The sequence below is a fragment of the Caenorhabditis briggsae genome, assembly GCF_000004555.2.
Source record: "Caenorhabditis briggsae complete genome, chrIII, whole genome shotgun sequence".
Taxonomy (NCBI): domain Eukaryota; kingdom Metazoa; phylum Nematoda; class Chromadorea; order Rhabditida; family Rhabditidae; genus Caenorhabditis; species Caenorhabditis briggsae.
This window is the reverse complement of record NC_013490.2, coordinates 10,279,681-10,295,225: the sequence shown is the minus strand read 5'-3', so window position 1 is coordinate 10,295,225 and position 15,545 is coordinate 10,279,681. Positions and strand designations below refer to the sequence as shown.

Sequence of the window (15,545 nt, the reverse complement as noted above, 5' to 3'; positions counted from 1 at the left end):
TGCCGGACATGAAATTGAAAAATCCGGAAAAATTGCAATCCGGAAAAATTGCCACGTAGGAAAGGCGCCCGCTGCCGTGGCCTAGGTTTCTCACTGAAAATCCTCGTCCCCCGGCGGCACCTTTTTTTGAATTTTCTTCCTTTTCAACGCCGTTTTTCGGGGATTTCGGATTTTTTTTGAATTTTTTCGCAATAATATTCGGAAAATAGATAACTTTTAACACATTTTAATGCAATAAAAATTTTTGGTCGGAGTCCCCCTTTAAAATCGCAGAATCTCAGAATTCTTGAAACTCTGAAATTCAGAACTTTTGAATTTCAGAATTTCAGAATTTCAGAATTACAGGTTTCGTAGAAACTCAGAATTTTTGAACCTCAGAACCTCAGAATTTCAGAATCTCAGAACTTCTGAATTTCTGAACTTCAGTTTCAGAATTTCAGTTTTAGAGTTTCAGATTTTCAGAATTTCAGAATTTCAGTGTCCGTAAAATCACATAATCTTCAAATTAGAAAAGAAAATAATCCTAAAAATATCAGAATCCGCAAAAATTTCAAAATCCATAGAATTTCAGAAAATGTAAATCCTCAAAATTTTCAAATACTTTCAGAAACCGTATATGTTCTAACTTCAGAATTCGTAAAATTTGAATCTAAGAATAATGTCAAAATCTCTTTTCAGATCTTCTATGTGATATTGCTTAAAATTTTTCAATGATTCACAATCTGAAATTTTCAGAATTTCAAATAAGTAACTCACAAATCAGCAGTCTCCAACAAGTGCAATATTTTAGTCCGTGGCACCGCCGGGAATTTCAGAAATGGTATAGGTTTGAATTCAGGATTCATGTTAGCAGCTTATGACCACCCGAATCAATGTGAATAATTACACTTTCAAGAGTAAGAGTAAAAGAGATGCAAGCGTGAATAGCAACTAGGAAGAGAAGAGCGGTCAGCTGTAGTACTAATGTTTGTGAGGGAGGGGAAAAGAAAAAGAAGGAAAAGTGCGGGAGAAAATGAACGGAGTAGAAGGATGAATAATGAAATGAGAGAAGAGAGAAAAGAGACGCAGAGAAAGTTCGGGAAGCCATGTGAGAGGACATGTGGGGTGGAGAATAAGGACGACACAAACTAATATGCAAATAGATATGCCATACATGACGAATTGGTGTAAAGAATGTTCCAAGGTTGTTAATATGAGATTGGTTATAGAGTTGCTTATTTTGGGCTGAATTTAGGATATAAAATTTTTTTAGAATTTTCTGGAAGTCTATGCATACGATGAGTACATTTTCATCTCATTAAACATCAAAAGATAACACTACGCTAGCCATGAAGCCTGCAATATAGGGTCCCCTAAATTTGAGCCAATTTATCTTGGATCATGTCAAAGATATGAAAAGGATGTCAACTAATAAATTGTTTCTCATTATATCAAAAAAATTTATCAGTTGATGCATTTCTGACGAGATAAATTGGGTCAAAGTTAACAGTGTTGGGATCCGTGTACGGGCTAATAGAAGACTCCTACCTGCCGAATTTTACCTGATTCATTTTGGTTACTGTAACATGTATCAACAAAAAAAATGGTAAACTGATAAAATATTTGTGAGACTGTAACATTTTGTTAATTGAAAATTGTTTAATTCCGCCAACAGAAATCCAATTAAATTGGCCTAAAAATAAGGAGCACTTTTTATTAGTAAATATAACTATATCGGGTGATTTGTGGCTTCGAAATCACCGTATTTTGTTAGCTTTGATTCAAAATTTTGCAATACATATGCTTGGTTTGTCAGAAGGTTAAAAATGAGTACATTTATGGACAACTTTTCTGACATTTTTGGGTACACACGAAAAGCCCTAAAATTGAAATGACCGTAACTCGGCCAGTTCTGCTCAAACTACCGTATCCTCTATACAATTTGTTCAAGTTTTTAAGACTTTCTACAGTAAGCACAATATTAAATGTTTTCTCTGAAATTATAATTGAACTTGAAAACAACAGTTGACAGTTTTATGCAAATATACAAGATTCTTTTTTTACAATTTCGATATCACAAAATCAAGCTTCAATGATTGCTCTCATCTTCTCGAAGACTTCTTGTCTCAACAGTTGTCCCTGTGTATTCACTCTTCCTTGTTCCAAAAACATATTCTTCCAGACTTGATAAGTTTCCGAAAACTCCTCATGATTCAAATTTCGATTACACAGTAATCTCTCCAAGGCAACATTGTCATGATATTCTCTATTGATTTTCTCTAACTGTGTATAGAATGGAGCAAGTTTCGATGGTAATTCAGCAATCCGTTTCTTCTCCGGAAACCGTTCTTTGAAAACTAAAAAGTGCAAAAATTGGTGTTCATCTCTTTGTTCGAGAACAAAAGTCGCCAATAATCCATCCTCTCTTTCCATATCGAACCCATCTGAGCAATCAATTCGTCGAGTTTCTTGATTGGTTTTATAGATGAAATGAGACTCTCGTTTAGTTTCATCCCAAGCTTCCGCATCCAAATTGTAAAAACAAAACGGGCGGCCGGAATCCCAACGGAACAAGAACTTTTCCCATTGCTTTGATGTGTCCTCTTTCCATTTTGCAGCGAATGCTTCAATGTCTTCTGATATAAACTTATTGTCATAGATCTCAACGACACGGCAATTAATCTGGAGAAGGTGTTCACGAGACATCCAATATGCGCACCGTAGTTCCAGGAAGGATTGGACTTGGAACGCCTGGAAAGAGAAATTTTTATAGAATGCTCGGATAAGACTATAAAAAATGTTTTTACACTTTCAATTATTTAACTCTCACCTGCTGAATGACATAATCTCCCTCCGTGACTGGTTTGATCGACAATCTTTCCTTGAGAGTCACTTTTCCAAAAATCTCTTCCATCATCTTAATAGACGGTTGCTCAAATCCACAAATATCCAAATTATTCAATGATTGCATATGTTCATGAGAAAACAAAGTTTTGAGTTCGGGGAAAGAGAATGGATTGATGATGATGCTTTTTGGACCAGGGAAGATTTTCTGAAATTGTTCCGAGACGGCAGCAACTCCCTTTTCATAGTCAGCATACTGACAGTAGAATTCTCCAGTGTTCAGCGTTCCGTCAGACACCCGTTCGCTGAAATCCTTTCGTTGAGGTTATGCCAATTTCAGGTACCCCGTGAATGCTATAATTAGTAGAAATTCACCTTATACGTACACTACCGTAAACACTCTCATAGAGCTCCTCCAAACCGTCAACATTGAGCCCATTTATTTCATTTCCTGTAGAAGATATCAAAAAGTGGTCAACTGACAAAATGTTTATCATAGCATCAAAAATATTTTATCAGTTTACCACTTTTTGATATCTTTCACAGAAACCGAGATAAATTGACTCAAAGTTGACGAGCATTCTATTGGAGTGTTTATCGTGGACCGCGCCAAAATCGGGTCAAATAGCTCATAATGAGAATCTAATTAACTCCGAAATTATATTTCAAGTTAGTTTCAGACATCTTTTTCCTAATTTTAAATTTTAAAAAACCTTCAGACCCACCTCTGTGTGAACACAACGTTTCCAATTCTGCGTATCTGATTAGCAATACGTCGAGCATGAAACGGCTTGAAGTCCCACCAAATGACTTCTCTACCCGGAAAATTTACACTTATCATAATTTGATGTTTCGTCATTATTATTTTATGTTGCTCTGCTTCCAAACGAAGACTTTTGACGTACTTAGTCATACGACGAGAGCACAAGGATAGATCGAATCTGGAAAAATACTATGGGTTTCAAAAAAACCTTGAAGTTAAAACTCACAAATCTATCGGAGCTATCAAACGCATTGCTTTTTCTCGAATCAAAATGGGAAGATCCAAAAGTCGAAATGGTTTGACAGGAAGCTTGGGCTTCTTGAAAACAGGTGAATCGTCATCTGAATCTGGACTGCGTTGTGCCGCACGAACGTTGGTTTGTGGAAGTCCTCGAAACGCCATAGTAGTACAGGAAGATGAAAATGTGTGTATGTATAACACTAAAGTATACGGGTCTTCTCGGTAAACGAAAAAGAAAGAGAGAGAGGAAGGGTGTTCTCTATGGTGCACGAATCAATAAACAAGCCCGCATATACATTTGACGCGGAAAGAGAGGAAAAGAGAGAGAAAGAAGGAGAAGAAGTATGAGATGTAGAAGCGGAAGAAGAGAGGTTTCGAGACAAAGTAGATAATTGGTATGCGCAGAAATAGGAAATAGTGGGGAAACCGAGGAGAGTGGAGAGATAGGTCATTGATAATATGAGATTGGAGATGGAGAACATAAATAAGGGAACATGACACTAAGGAATCTATGATTGAGAATTAGAGAAGGGCCAAAGGGTGTAAGAATGAATAATGGATAGATTTATTTTCTGTTGGGTCTTTATTGTAGGGGGCAGGAAAAATGTGAAGAACAAAAAGGTGCGATCCTGAAAAATTCGAATGTTCGGATTATTTAGATTTTTGATTAGGACAGGGATGTGAGGAATATACTTCTTTAGGAATACTCGGAACTCTAAAAACACCAATTTTCGGAATTTCAGAATCAAAGGGTTTCGTTTTTTTTGAGAACTTTATAAAACTGCAATTACCTAAACTTTTGCGAGTTATTTTCCAATTTGAAATTCTGAAAGTCTGGATTCTCATTTTTTGAAATTCGAAAACTCGGAACTTGAAGACAGCGGTGTGCGGAAAGATTTTTTCGGGATTTTGGGATGTCAGAATTTCGGAACTTTCGAACTTTTAGAATTTCCGGAAAGCGCGTGATGTTCCTTGAAATTTCGGACAATTCCACTTTTTGGAGTTCTTGCAACTTCTGATTTTTTTTGAAACCATTGGGGTTTTGGAGTTTCAGAATTTTGGGAATTTAAAATTTTTTCAAATGTTCGGAATTTCAAAATTGTTGGAGTTTTCCAATTTTCCTTGTCATATATTTCAGAATTTCAATTTTGCAAAGATTTTTTTAGATTGAAAAAAAGTCTGTCAAAAATCGAAAATTTTCATTTTTTTGCCATGCCAGAAACTTTATTATTATCATCACTCAAATTTAAGAAAAATAAGAAATCAATAAAGAACCCAAACACTTCCAGTGTTGCTCATGACACATGCAACATTTGAGTATTTCTTGGACGATTTGTCCACTTTCCAAAGCTTGCTGGCCTTATCACAAGTCAAAGTAACCTTCACTGGTGATGAGCCTCTTTTGAGCTGAAACTTTTTAAATTTTAATGATTCCGAAACCATCCTATTTCAAATGTGGTTTTTTTGTTGAAATTTGCTTAATACTAACCACATTAGGTTTAGTTCCTTCCTCATCCGTCACATTTGCAGCAATTCCAACTTTTGCAGTTTCATCCTCATAGCTACAGGTTACTGTAATCGATTCCGAACACTTGAAGTCTTCCTTAGTTACACTGGTAACCGCTGAAAATGAGAAGGCTGGAAATGGGCAGCACGCTGAAAAATTATGATTTTGATTAAGCTAAAAATAGAGGGTTACCATCAGAAAGCAGCAAAAAACTGAAAACTGTAAGAGTTAGAAGAAGCAATTTCATTTTTTAATGGAAATAATACACATTTTGTGCATTTATAGAGCTTCAGAACAATGAGAAACTGTATAGATTCATTGAAATATAAGCATTGTTAAAGGAACATTCCAGAAGTTTTTTGGGTGATGAGTAATCAAAAAAGTTTTTGAAAAAATATGGTATTTTGATGGAAAAAAAAAAACCTTAGGTTGGACAGAAATATTTTCAAATTCTCGAAAATTTCGTAAGTTTCGAAAAAAAAAGTAGCAAAAAAATTAATTCAGCAAATTTTCGAAATTTTGAAAACTATGAAACTTCCAAAATTCTTAAACTTATGAGGTGTCAACAAAAAAGAACAAAAAAGAACTTTGAAAACTCGGGAAATTCCAAAAATTACTTCTGCGAAATTCCGTAATTCAAAAAATCATAAATTCTGAATACTATAAAATGAATACTATAAAATTTGAAAATTCCGAAAATTCTGAATTTCCAAAAATTCCAAAAAATACGAAGGCATGAGAACTATAAAAAAGTAGAACGAAATTCCGAAGTTCCGACATTCCAAAAATTTCGAAAAGTTCATCGAATTGGAAAAAGAAACCTACAGTAATCCTGTAAAAATTATTTCCTTTACCTTTGTAAATCAAAAATCACCGATTCCTATAAATGTTATCACCACCTCTTCTCTGTACTAGTTATTAATCGATTTTAGTACTTTTATGACTCTCAAAAAGGTATATAAAAAGAAGCGAATGATCGAAAAGAACCGTATTAGTTTTCTCTCAATGAGATTGCTCACCCTCTCTGTATTATTTCTACTGGCAGTGCTTGCCGAAGCAAGGTACCGTAACCCGAATGATCTACTACAGTAATCCCAAAACGTTTCAGCACCAGAAATGGGAAACCGTGCCGACGAAGAAGTGGATCAGGGGGTGTTGGAAATGGTCAATTAGCTGGTGATGGTGGGGCTGGAGGGGATTTGGCTGGAAATGGAGGAGGAGGACGTGCGGACAGAAATGGAGGAAATGGAGCCATTCGGAAGGGATCAACTGGTGGAAATGGCGTAGTCAATGATGGTAGGTTTAGGTTACTGTATTTGTGGGTCCTCCAGTTCCTTGGATCGCTAGATTGTTAGATCATTAGATCCCTCCGATTTTTAGAAGAACATCAACGAGAACTTTACGAAGCCGGTGACCAGAAGCCAAAACAACGACCAAGATATTCCGAAGATCTTGGAGGAAATGGTCGTGGAATCAGAAAGGAATTCGACATTTTGGGAGACGATCAATACCAGGATCCAGATGGCTCGGATTTTGCTGGGCAACGGTGGTTCCAGCGGTGGAAGAGGAAATGATGGAAGAGGAAGTGGTGGAAGAGATGGTTCTGGCTCTGGAAATGGATCTGGTGGTCGAGGAGGTTCCAATGGATCCGGTGGACGAGTCATCAACAGTGGAGGTGGATATGACGATGAGAATGACGCTCAAACTTATGATGAAGATGGATTCGGAGGTTCTGGTGGTTCTGGAGCATCCAACAGCTTTAATAATCAAAATGAAAACGGAGGAAGTTTGGGAGGTCGTCGATCTGGATATCATGGATCTTCTGGATCTTCTGGATCTTCTGCATTTTCTGGATCTCGTGATTCTGGAAGCTCCAACAGCTTCAATCAAAATGGTAATGGGAGAAGTTCGGGAGGTCGTGGATCTTCTGGATCTTCCAACTCGTACCATGAACAAAGTTCCTCCAGCTCTCAAACAAGCTCTCAGATTAGAAGGACCTCATCAACAAGTAGAGGTGGAAGTGGTGGAAGAGGTGGAAATGGTGGAAATGAAAATGGAGACAAATCGTATTTGAATGATCAGAGATACAATGAAGAGTCCTCGGGAACCAGATCTTCATCTTCTGGAGGACGTGGAGGTGGGATACATTTGACTAGACACGTCCTCCTTAGGTGGAAACTAGAACTGCAAGCTTTTCGTTCAGCGGAGCGCGTTTGCGAGAAAATAATAGCTCGAAATATGGCGCCTTATTTTGGTGCCGCTCAAACGCTTTCCACTGGAAAAAAGCTTGCGATTCAAATTTTCAGTTGGGGAGAGAGTCTTTAAAAAATAGAGCTTCAATTTTGCTGATGACCTTTCAGTAACTTTTTCCTTTTCAGGACGAGGCGGCCAAGGAGGAAATGTAAGAGATGGAAACGATGAAAACGGAAGATACGGATGAAAAAGACTTGTAGAAGATGCCAGTGAGTTTAAACCTACTTGTTTCATTTTTCGATGTTCTATTTAGCCGGAATCCATGGAGCTAATAACGATGGTTCTTCTTCTGGAAGAGGCGACGGAAGTTATGAGGAGACTGAAGAAGCTAGATACGTTGATGAGTATGGACCGACAAAACACACCTTGAATTCTGGATCCAATGGTAAGAGAAAACAATTCGGAATGAGATAATTTGAGAAAGATCTACAGGTCAAGGTGGAAGAGGTGGAAATGGAAGATTCGGAGGACATTCTGGATCTCAACAAGACTCCGAATATATTGAAAGAACTGGACAAGCTTTGTATATCAATGAGAATGGACAGTCTCCAGGAGGTTCTGGATTCAATGGTGAGAGTATTTTGGAAAAATTGAAAATCAGAAAATTTGATTTATAAATTTCTGCCTAGGAGGAACCTATCTGGACATTCAAGGCTTTAAAGAACATTTATATTTACAAAAATCAAAATCTAGCCTTTTGTAAAATGGAGATTGACAGGTCAAAACGACCAACAAGATGGAAGAGGTGGACGCGGAGGAAATGGAGGAAGAGGAGGATTCGGTGGATCAGGTGGATCTGGAGGACGTGGCGGATTCGGAGGACGCGGTAGATTCAGCGGACAGGAGGAATCGGAATACACCTCGGATAGTACCGGAAGAACAGGATCTGGAGGTCGTCATCGACCATCCAGCGGCAACAGAAACGACGGTTTTGAACAGGAATCAGAAGCTCAAACCAGACGATCTGGAAATGGTACGAAATCCTCCAAACAAAAATCGTAAGATTTTAAATTTCAGGACAGAACAACGGCTACAGACAAAACGATGGAGGTCGAGATGATGATGTTGTGGATACGAGAGATACCGGAAGAGGAAACAGAGGTCAGCGAGGAGGATCCGATCGTTCTGGATTCAATCAGCAACACGGAAGACGTGTGGTCACTCGTGGACAACGAGAAAGGGAGTCCTCTTTTGGTGAACGCAAGGATAGATTCGAAAGATTCCAAGGAAACGATGGTGGAAGAGAAGGCTATGAAGAGGAGGAGAGTCCAAGAAGAAGTGTGAACTTCGGAAGAGATGCAAGTGGAAGAATGGTAAAGGAGGAAAGAACTCAGAGCAATACTCATAATGAGGATTTCGATGAGAGTGGACATAAGAAAAATAAACATGTGAGTGGAGCGTTTCTAGGTTATCTCAGGAACTTTTAAGTTCAAAGTTCCTAAGGTAATGGAATCTCAGAATTTTTTGAACCATGAAAAGACGGTCATGATCTTGAGATACGGACACTAGGTACAGTTGAATTGACAGTTTTGGAGCTTGATTTCCGGGGTTCTCCGAAGTTCTCTCTAGGAGATCATCAATTTTTCATTAATTGTTTCCAGCGCGTCAGTGAGAACGGATCAGAAGAAGAGGAATTCTCGTCATCATACTCCAGCTCATCCTCCAATGCATCGTCTTCTCGTTCAACTTCCAGCCGATCCACTTGGGATGATGGATTCGACAACGATGATGACACTTCCATGTTCCGTCGCAGAGGATAATTTTTTTAACTTTTTTATTTCTGAACTGCAATAAAGATGATTGAACTTATAATCCAAAGTACAGTACTTGATGTTTTCAGTTAAGAGTATATTTTTGAAAAAAGAACATTTGAGAACAAAGAGAGCTAAAACAGTACCATTTTCGAATGGAAGGGAAAAAGTGTTTTAACCGAAGCCTACAATTTCGAAGAAAAATTAAAATTTCTGGAAAAATTCCGCTGAAATTTTTTTCTGAAACTCTCGATTTTGTGCGTTTTCAATCAATTTTATTCAATATCTGAAAGTTTTTATTTTCTGCTTTTTTTAACGAATAATAACCGAAAAGCGAATATATTTCAATAATAATTTTCTCCAGGTTACGGTTGTTTTAGTTGTGGGACCTTCAGCCACGGCCACCGGCGATTCTCTTCCAAATCTCTGATTTTCGTACCAAAACGATAGTCATATATTTTGGTATCGTACTAACTTTTGTTCTTTTTCGCTTTCTCTGATTTTTTCAATGTTCATGGATTCATGTCATAAAACCGGGGGGTATTCTTTTTTCCAATCTGCAACCACCCCGCTTTTCGGTGATGGATCATAAAAAAGCAACCCCAAACTTCCTTATAAAAGCACCATGTTTCGGGTAGCTTGATCGCATATTGAGTTTTATTGCGCGTTTGCTGACTCTTCTCGCTTTTGTAGTTCGATTGAAGCACCTACCGTATACCCCTATTGTTTCAGGATATGGTTTCTCCTCAAGGTGTCGCACTGGCGACCCTTCTGATTCTTGGAGTGGTTCACGGAAATCTTCTCGATGATTTGAAGAAGAAGTTCGGTGGAACAAGCTTCGGAGGAGGAGGCGGAGCATCTTCGTCGTTCGGCAGCAAGTTTGGACGTAAGAAATCTTTCTTTGAGATTTATTTTGTATGAGGGACCACTTTTAGACACTTGGGGGTCTATCTGATAGTGCATAGGCCATAGGGTCATCTAGGGAATAATTGTTTGTATGGGAATCGACCAACTTGTGCGTATTCCGAGATTCGTGAGGGGCAATGTTACTTTCTGGGAGTTTGTGGAAAACGGGTACAGCAGCCTAGCAGTTTCTGGATAGATGAGCTTATTTTCGAATGGACGGCCGAATCGGTCCACGACAACCCACCCACGGCCGCGGCCGCGTTTTGCACATCCTTATTAAAATCTAGAAATAACTAATGGGAAGCAGTATAAATTACAGGTGACTATTAGAACCCGGTCCGTAAGCGATTGTAAATTTTCTGAAAAAAATCCATATTTCCTTTTTTATATTTTTTCGGAAATCGATATTTCCAGTCTCCGAAATTCTGAAATTTCCAGTCAGCTCATCCCTCGGATCAGCATCAGACTTCGACATTCCAAAACTAGACGCCAGCAAGGCTTCAATGGTTCACTCGAGCAAATCTCACAAGGGACATCATAAGAGCAGTGGATCCTCATCAAATACTCATTCCCTGACAGTCGTGGGAGCTGATGGAAAGAATATCACTCAGAATGATGAGACAAAGAGCGGATATGACAAAGAGTCAAAGGTTGATGAGGCCAATGAGAACACCAGGATTCGATCTGCAAATGGATCAGTGGTTAGTTTGGTTTCATCCTTTTCCAGAATGTACAAAGTTTTCGTTTTCAGGTTGAAACTGGAAAGAGCCACAACAAGTCGTCTGTTGATGACAACGAGTATGCCTTGGAGAAGCACCAACACGAATCAGCTGATAAGCTTGGAAACAAGATTAGCTTGAACAGCAATAAGGTTAACAACAAGACCAGAGCTGCTGCTCTTGACGAGGCCAATGAGCCCTACAATCTTCAAAATGCTGATGGAACTTTCATCCGTAACGAAACCGGACACAAGAACTCTGACGAGCATCTTAGCCATCACATCCTTGACGAGGACCAACAAATGGCTCTCAACGCAGATGGAACATCTCATAACACCACACACGTAAGTGATTCTCGATTTCCTCATCTCGTATCCTCTTGATAATGATCGAAACCCCTTACAGAGAAAAGGATCGATCGGAGATTCTCATAAATCTGACCAACGTGCCTTCTCTAATCACGAAAGTATGGATGCTCAAGGAAATAATGTCTCTATTGCTAGCGAGAAACTTGCCTCTTCTGATAAGGGATCCAGGTCAGACTTTGAGCAAAATACGGAGGCACAGAAAAACGCCGATGGAACATCATTGTCCAATGTCACTGGAAACTTCAATAACACCAACTACGATAAGGCAATGCAACAGGAAGTTATGCAAAAGAAACTGGTCAATGCTGATGGAACGTCTTCTCTGGAGGGAAGTCATGCTGGAAGCAACAGCAGCAAGATCAATTCGTCATCTGGATCCAACTCCGCTGTTGATATTATTGGAAAGAATGGAACGTATGTTCATCAAGCTAACAATAATACTGACGATTATAAGTTGGATGAAGCCAACCAAAGTGCTGGAAGTATCAGTGAACAGATTGGAAAGAATGGAGTTAGATCGCACAATGAGTCAAGTATTGAGAGTGGAAGAAAGGTTTGTTGGTGTAGTTTAGCTGAACCGTTAGCTTGAATTTTCCAGGCCGAGAGCAGAAACAAGACAGCAAACAGTATGGTCGATACCATGGACGAGAAGGGAACAAAAACCCAAATCAACGACAAATCCGCCAGTGGAACATCTTTGGACGAGAACCACAATCTCACTCATGCTCTTCAAGAAGCTGTTGACGAGCACGGAAACGTTAGAGATCATTCCGTCGCTGGTGGGTACCGTAACAAGAAGACTGGAGAGTTCGATAATTCTGAAAATCTTGCTTCGATTCATAACGCCGATGGAACTGAAACCATTTCGAAGATGAAGAAAAACATGAGCAGAAATGGATATGAAGCTGAGAAGTTTGCAGAGGAAATGACGGTAATTAATTGAATGTATCGGTTTATCTACAGATTTTATTTCAGAACGAGAAGAATGCCGACGGAACTGTGTTCGTTGAGAACAAGGGATCCAACTCGAAGGTCAATAGAACTGATGGATTCTCCAATATCGCTGCATCGCAGTACCAGAAGGGTCTCAATGGAATGATGAGCAATGAAACCACTGATATCGGAAGTTCCTTCAACTCATCCGATGATGAGTCCAACCAATTCAACCATCTCCACCAGATAGCTGCCAATGGATCGACCATCGATCACAACAAGGATAGCAGACAAGTCGCTTCCTCTCTCAACAATCAAAACCGTCTCAAGAGTTCCATGGTTTCTGACGATGGAGCTGGACATAAGATCAATGAACAGACTGAAGAGGCTTCGGATCTTCATGACGCTGGAAGTGCTAGCAGTGATATGGACCAGAAGAGGGTTGTGAACAAGGACGGAACTTCTCAGATTTCCAATGACAGCAGCAACCAAACAGCAGTTGAGCATAGCGATTCGGAGAAGAAGAAGCATCACAGAGGAGAACAGAGAGCTGATGGATCATTCATCGAGGAGAACAGTGATTCGGATAAGAAGCACTCGAACAAGGATGCCACTGATGATAGACGCAATGAGTTTATTCACAAGGGATTGGATGGAAGAATGCAGCATGAAATTAAGACCAGCAATCTCCAGAATCATAAGAATGATACGGTAATCAAAGAGGGAATTATAGTACTGATAAGAATAATTTTCAGGATGAGGTTGTCAACTCTAGCCTCCATGCCAAGTCTGCCAATGGAACCGAGATCAATGACGTTCAACACTCGGATGTTTCTCTTTCTGATCTTCAGGAATCTCAAGCCGCCGCTAAGAATGCAGTACTGAAACTTGCTGACGGAAGCACTGTCATCAACAAGGATGAGAGTCATGTCAACCACGGAAAATCCAGAAACGACGCTGCAGCTTCCCACAAGAGAAATCAAACAAATGCTGATGGATCCAGTGCTAGTTTGGATATTGGATCAAATTCTCATACGGATTTGGAGACACGTGGCGAAGGAGGAAAGAAGGAGAGATATCAAGATCTTGGAACCGGAAAAGTTAGCTCAATGAGTCAAGGATACGAGAAGACTCAAGCGAAGGGAGGAGACAAGTCTTCGAGTCATGATAGTTCATTGACCAGTGACGGAAAGGGACACTTCGTGAAGAGCAACAATGCATCTGATTCTCATCATGTTATTGATGATAAGGACATTGTCAGACATAAGGATGTCATTGTCATGTAAGATTGTGGTGTCTAGAGGTGTTTTCTTTTTTGTGTGCGTGTCAAAAATTTGGTTTTTTTATGAAATAAAGTTTCCAACTTTTTCTGGTCGAACTGTCTCTTTCAAATTGCCTTTTTTCGGTAGTCGTTGCGTTTTTGCTCTTATAGAAGCCTACCCGTGAACTTTGAGCTTACTAGGGAAGGCCGCAACTCGGGTGTGGCGATACGGGTGGTGACCTATATCATCTGAAAGCTGACATTTTCCTGATTCCAAATCTGTTTTCAAAAATTGCTTTGTCGCGGTAGTTTTCGAGAAAATTGGGTCGAAAGTTTCGAAAACTGACGTGGATTTTCAATCTCATTTCCCTTCCTCACGTATATAGGTTTTGAAGCATTTAAACAATGTGGAAGCGTGGTCGAATGGTTAGTGAGGGAGAATATGAAGCGGGTACTCTCTGGTTCGACTCTCTCGAGCTGCTAAACTTTTTTTGAATTTTTTTTTTGAATTTTTTCTTTCCGGTGACCGTATCTGACTTGTAAAAATGGACATAGGTTATCGAATCTCGTGAAACAACTTTTTTTATTTATTCTCTTTGTTTTGAACTAATTCTAGTACATTAAAAAATTTCGAAAATTGAAAAAAATATCAAGGGGGTACCCCATGACGATTTTTTCAACAAAATTTTTTTTCGAAAAAAAGAGAAAACTTCTCCAGATTGTAGACACGCATACAAAATACGAATAACATTTGAATATCCCCAAATAAAGTCAATAATTCCTTCAGAAACTCACTTCAAAAATGAGAAATAGTACTGTAGTCACTTTCATAACTCATAACTTTTTTCACAGGGCCGGGGTGGAAAAACTGATTTCAGTTCTGTAATCAGCGTGCCCAAAAAGACCAATGACAATAGTTCGAGAAAAATCAAAAATATGCGGTTTGTCTAGAATCTTCAATGGATCACAATCCTTTAAAAATTGTGGAAAAATAGATGAAAACAAAAAGTTTTGAAAATAATAGGAAAAACAGTTAAAATCAAAATGGAAGTCAGATACAGTCACCGGAAAAAAACGAAGAAAAAATTCAAAAAAAGTTTAGCAGCTCGAGGGAGTCGAACCAGAGAGTACCCTTCGAATTATTGACTTTATTTGGGGATATTCAAATGTTATTCGTATTTTGTATGCGTGTCTACAATCTGGAGAAGTTTTCTCTTTTTTTCGAAAAAAAATTTTGTTGAAAAAATCGTCATGGGGTACCCCCTTGATATTTTTTTCAATTTTCGAAATTTTTTAATGTACTAGAATTAGTTCAAAACAAAGAGAATAAATAAATAAAAAGTTGTTTCACGAGATTCGATAACCTATGTCCATTTTTACAAGTCAGATACGGTCACCGGAAAGAAAAAATTCAAAAAAAAATTCAAAAAAAGTTTAGCAGCTCGAGGGAGTCGAGCCAGAGAGTACCCGCTTCATATCCTCCCTCACTAACCATTCGACCACGCTTCCACATTGTTTAAATGCTTCAAAACCTATATACGTGAGGAAGGGAAATGAGATTGAAAATCCACGTCAGTTTTCGAAACTTTCGACCCAATTTTCTCGAAAACTACCGCGACAAAGCACTTTTTGAAAACAGATTTGGAATCAAGAAAATGTCAGCTTTCAGATGATATAGGTCACCACCCGTATCGCCACACCCGAGTTGCGGCCTTCCCTAGTTAATTGTCTCGGTTCCTAGGAGAGAAATCAAAAATCTATCAACTGATGAAATATTGATGACATTTTGGTTAACAATTTATCAATTCTGAAATTTTTTCGATTTCTTTTGAAAGTGCCGAGATAATTCAAATGGCATGAGTGAGCTTTCATTAGTGCAAATACGGTATTCGTTTCAATACTTTACCTAGAAAGTGGTCAAAATTGGATGTCTAAAATGTATAGTAGATATTGCTCAAGGCGGCTGAAAACTTTCAGGTCTACTAATCAAAATAGACCTTCCACTTTGTAGTTGACAACTT

The 15,545-nt window shown here is 38.7% G+C and overlaps 5 protein-coding genes across 5 annotated transcripts in view; 2 read left to right on the top strand and 3 right to left on the bottom strand.

Moving 5' to 3' along the window:
• The window catches only part of CBG06869, a gene marked incomplete at both ends in the record, with an annotated part of 2,866 nt that extends 2,021 nt beyond the window's left edge, over positions 1-845 (bottom strand). The window contains one exon of the mRNA XM_045244340.1: positions 757-845. Within this exon, the coding sequence (XP_045093329.1) occupies positions 757-845 (89 nt within the window). The remainder of the gene's footprint in view (positions 1-756) is intronic.
• A 1,216-nt stretch (positions 846-2,061) lies between these two features.
• CBG06870 lies at positions 2,062-3,988 on the bottom strand (the record flags this gene model as incomplete). Its single annotated transcript, XM_002642413.1, has 4 exons — positions 2,062-2,730; positions 2,810-3,128; positions 3,549-3,764; positions 3,813-3,988. The coding sequence occupies 4 exons, from the start codon at positions 3,986-3,988 to the stop codon at positions 2,062-2,064; spliced, it is 1,380 nt and encodes a 459-aa protein (XP_002642459.1).
• Positions 3,989-5,089: 1,101 nt separating this feature from the next.
• CBG06871 lies at positions 5,090-5,580 on the bottom strand (the record flags this gene model as incomplete). Its single annotated transcript, XM_002642414.1, has 3 exons — positions 5,090-5,233; positions 5,316-5,482; positions 5,526-5,580. 3 exons carry the CDS (start codon positions 5,578-5,580, stop codon positions 5,090-5,092), a joined length of 366 nt encoding a protein of 121 aa, XP_002642460.1.
• A 758-nt stretch (positions 5,581-6,338) lies between these two features.
• Positions 6,339-9,346, top strand: CBG06872 (the record flags this gene model as incomplete). The annotated part of the gene is made up of 10 exons (XM_045244339.1): positions 6,339-6,394; positions 6,442-6,655; positions 6,714-7,600; positions 7,668-7,734; positions 7,840-7,853; positions 7,895-7,971; positions 8,019-8,156; positions 8,305-8,559; positions 8,604-8,974; positions 9,188-9,346. The coding sequence occupies 10 exons, from the start codon at positions 6,339-6,341 to the stop codon at positions 9,344-9,346; spliced, it is 2,238 nt and encodes a 745-aa protein (XP_045093330.1).
• A 726-nt stretch (positions 9,347-10,072) lies between these two features.
• On the top strand, positions 10,073-13,549 carry CBG06873 (the record flags this gene model as incomplete). Its single annotated transcript, XM_045244338.1, has 7 exons — positions 10,073-10,223; positions 10,658-10,953; positions 10,995-11,306; positions 11,368-11,883; positions 11,929-12,261; positions 12,306-12,974; positions 13,019-13,549. The coding sequence occupies 7 exons, from the start codon at positions 10,073-10,075 to the stop codon at positions 13,547-13,549; spliced, it is 2,808 nt and encodes a 935-aa protein (XP_045093331.1).
• Positions 13,550-15,545: the final 1,996 nt, after the last annotated feature.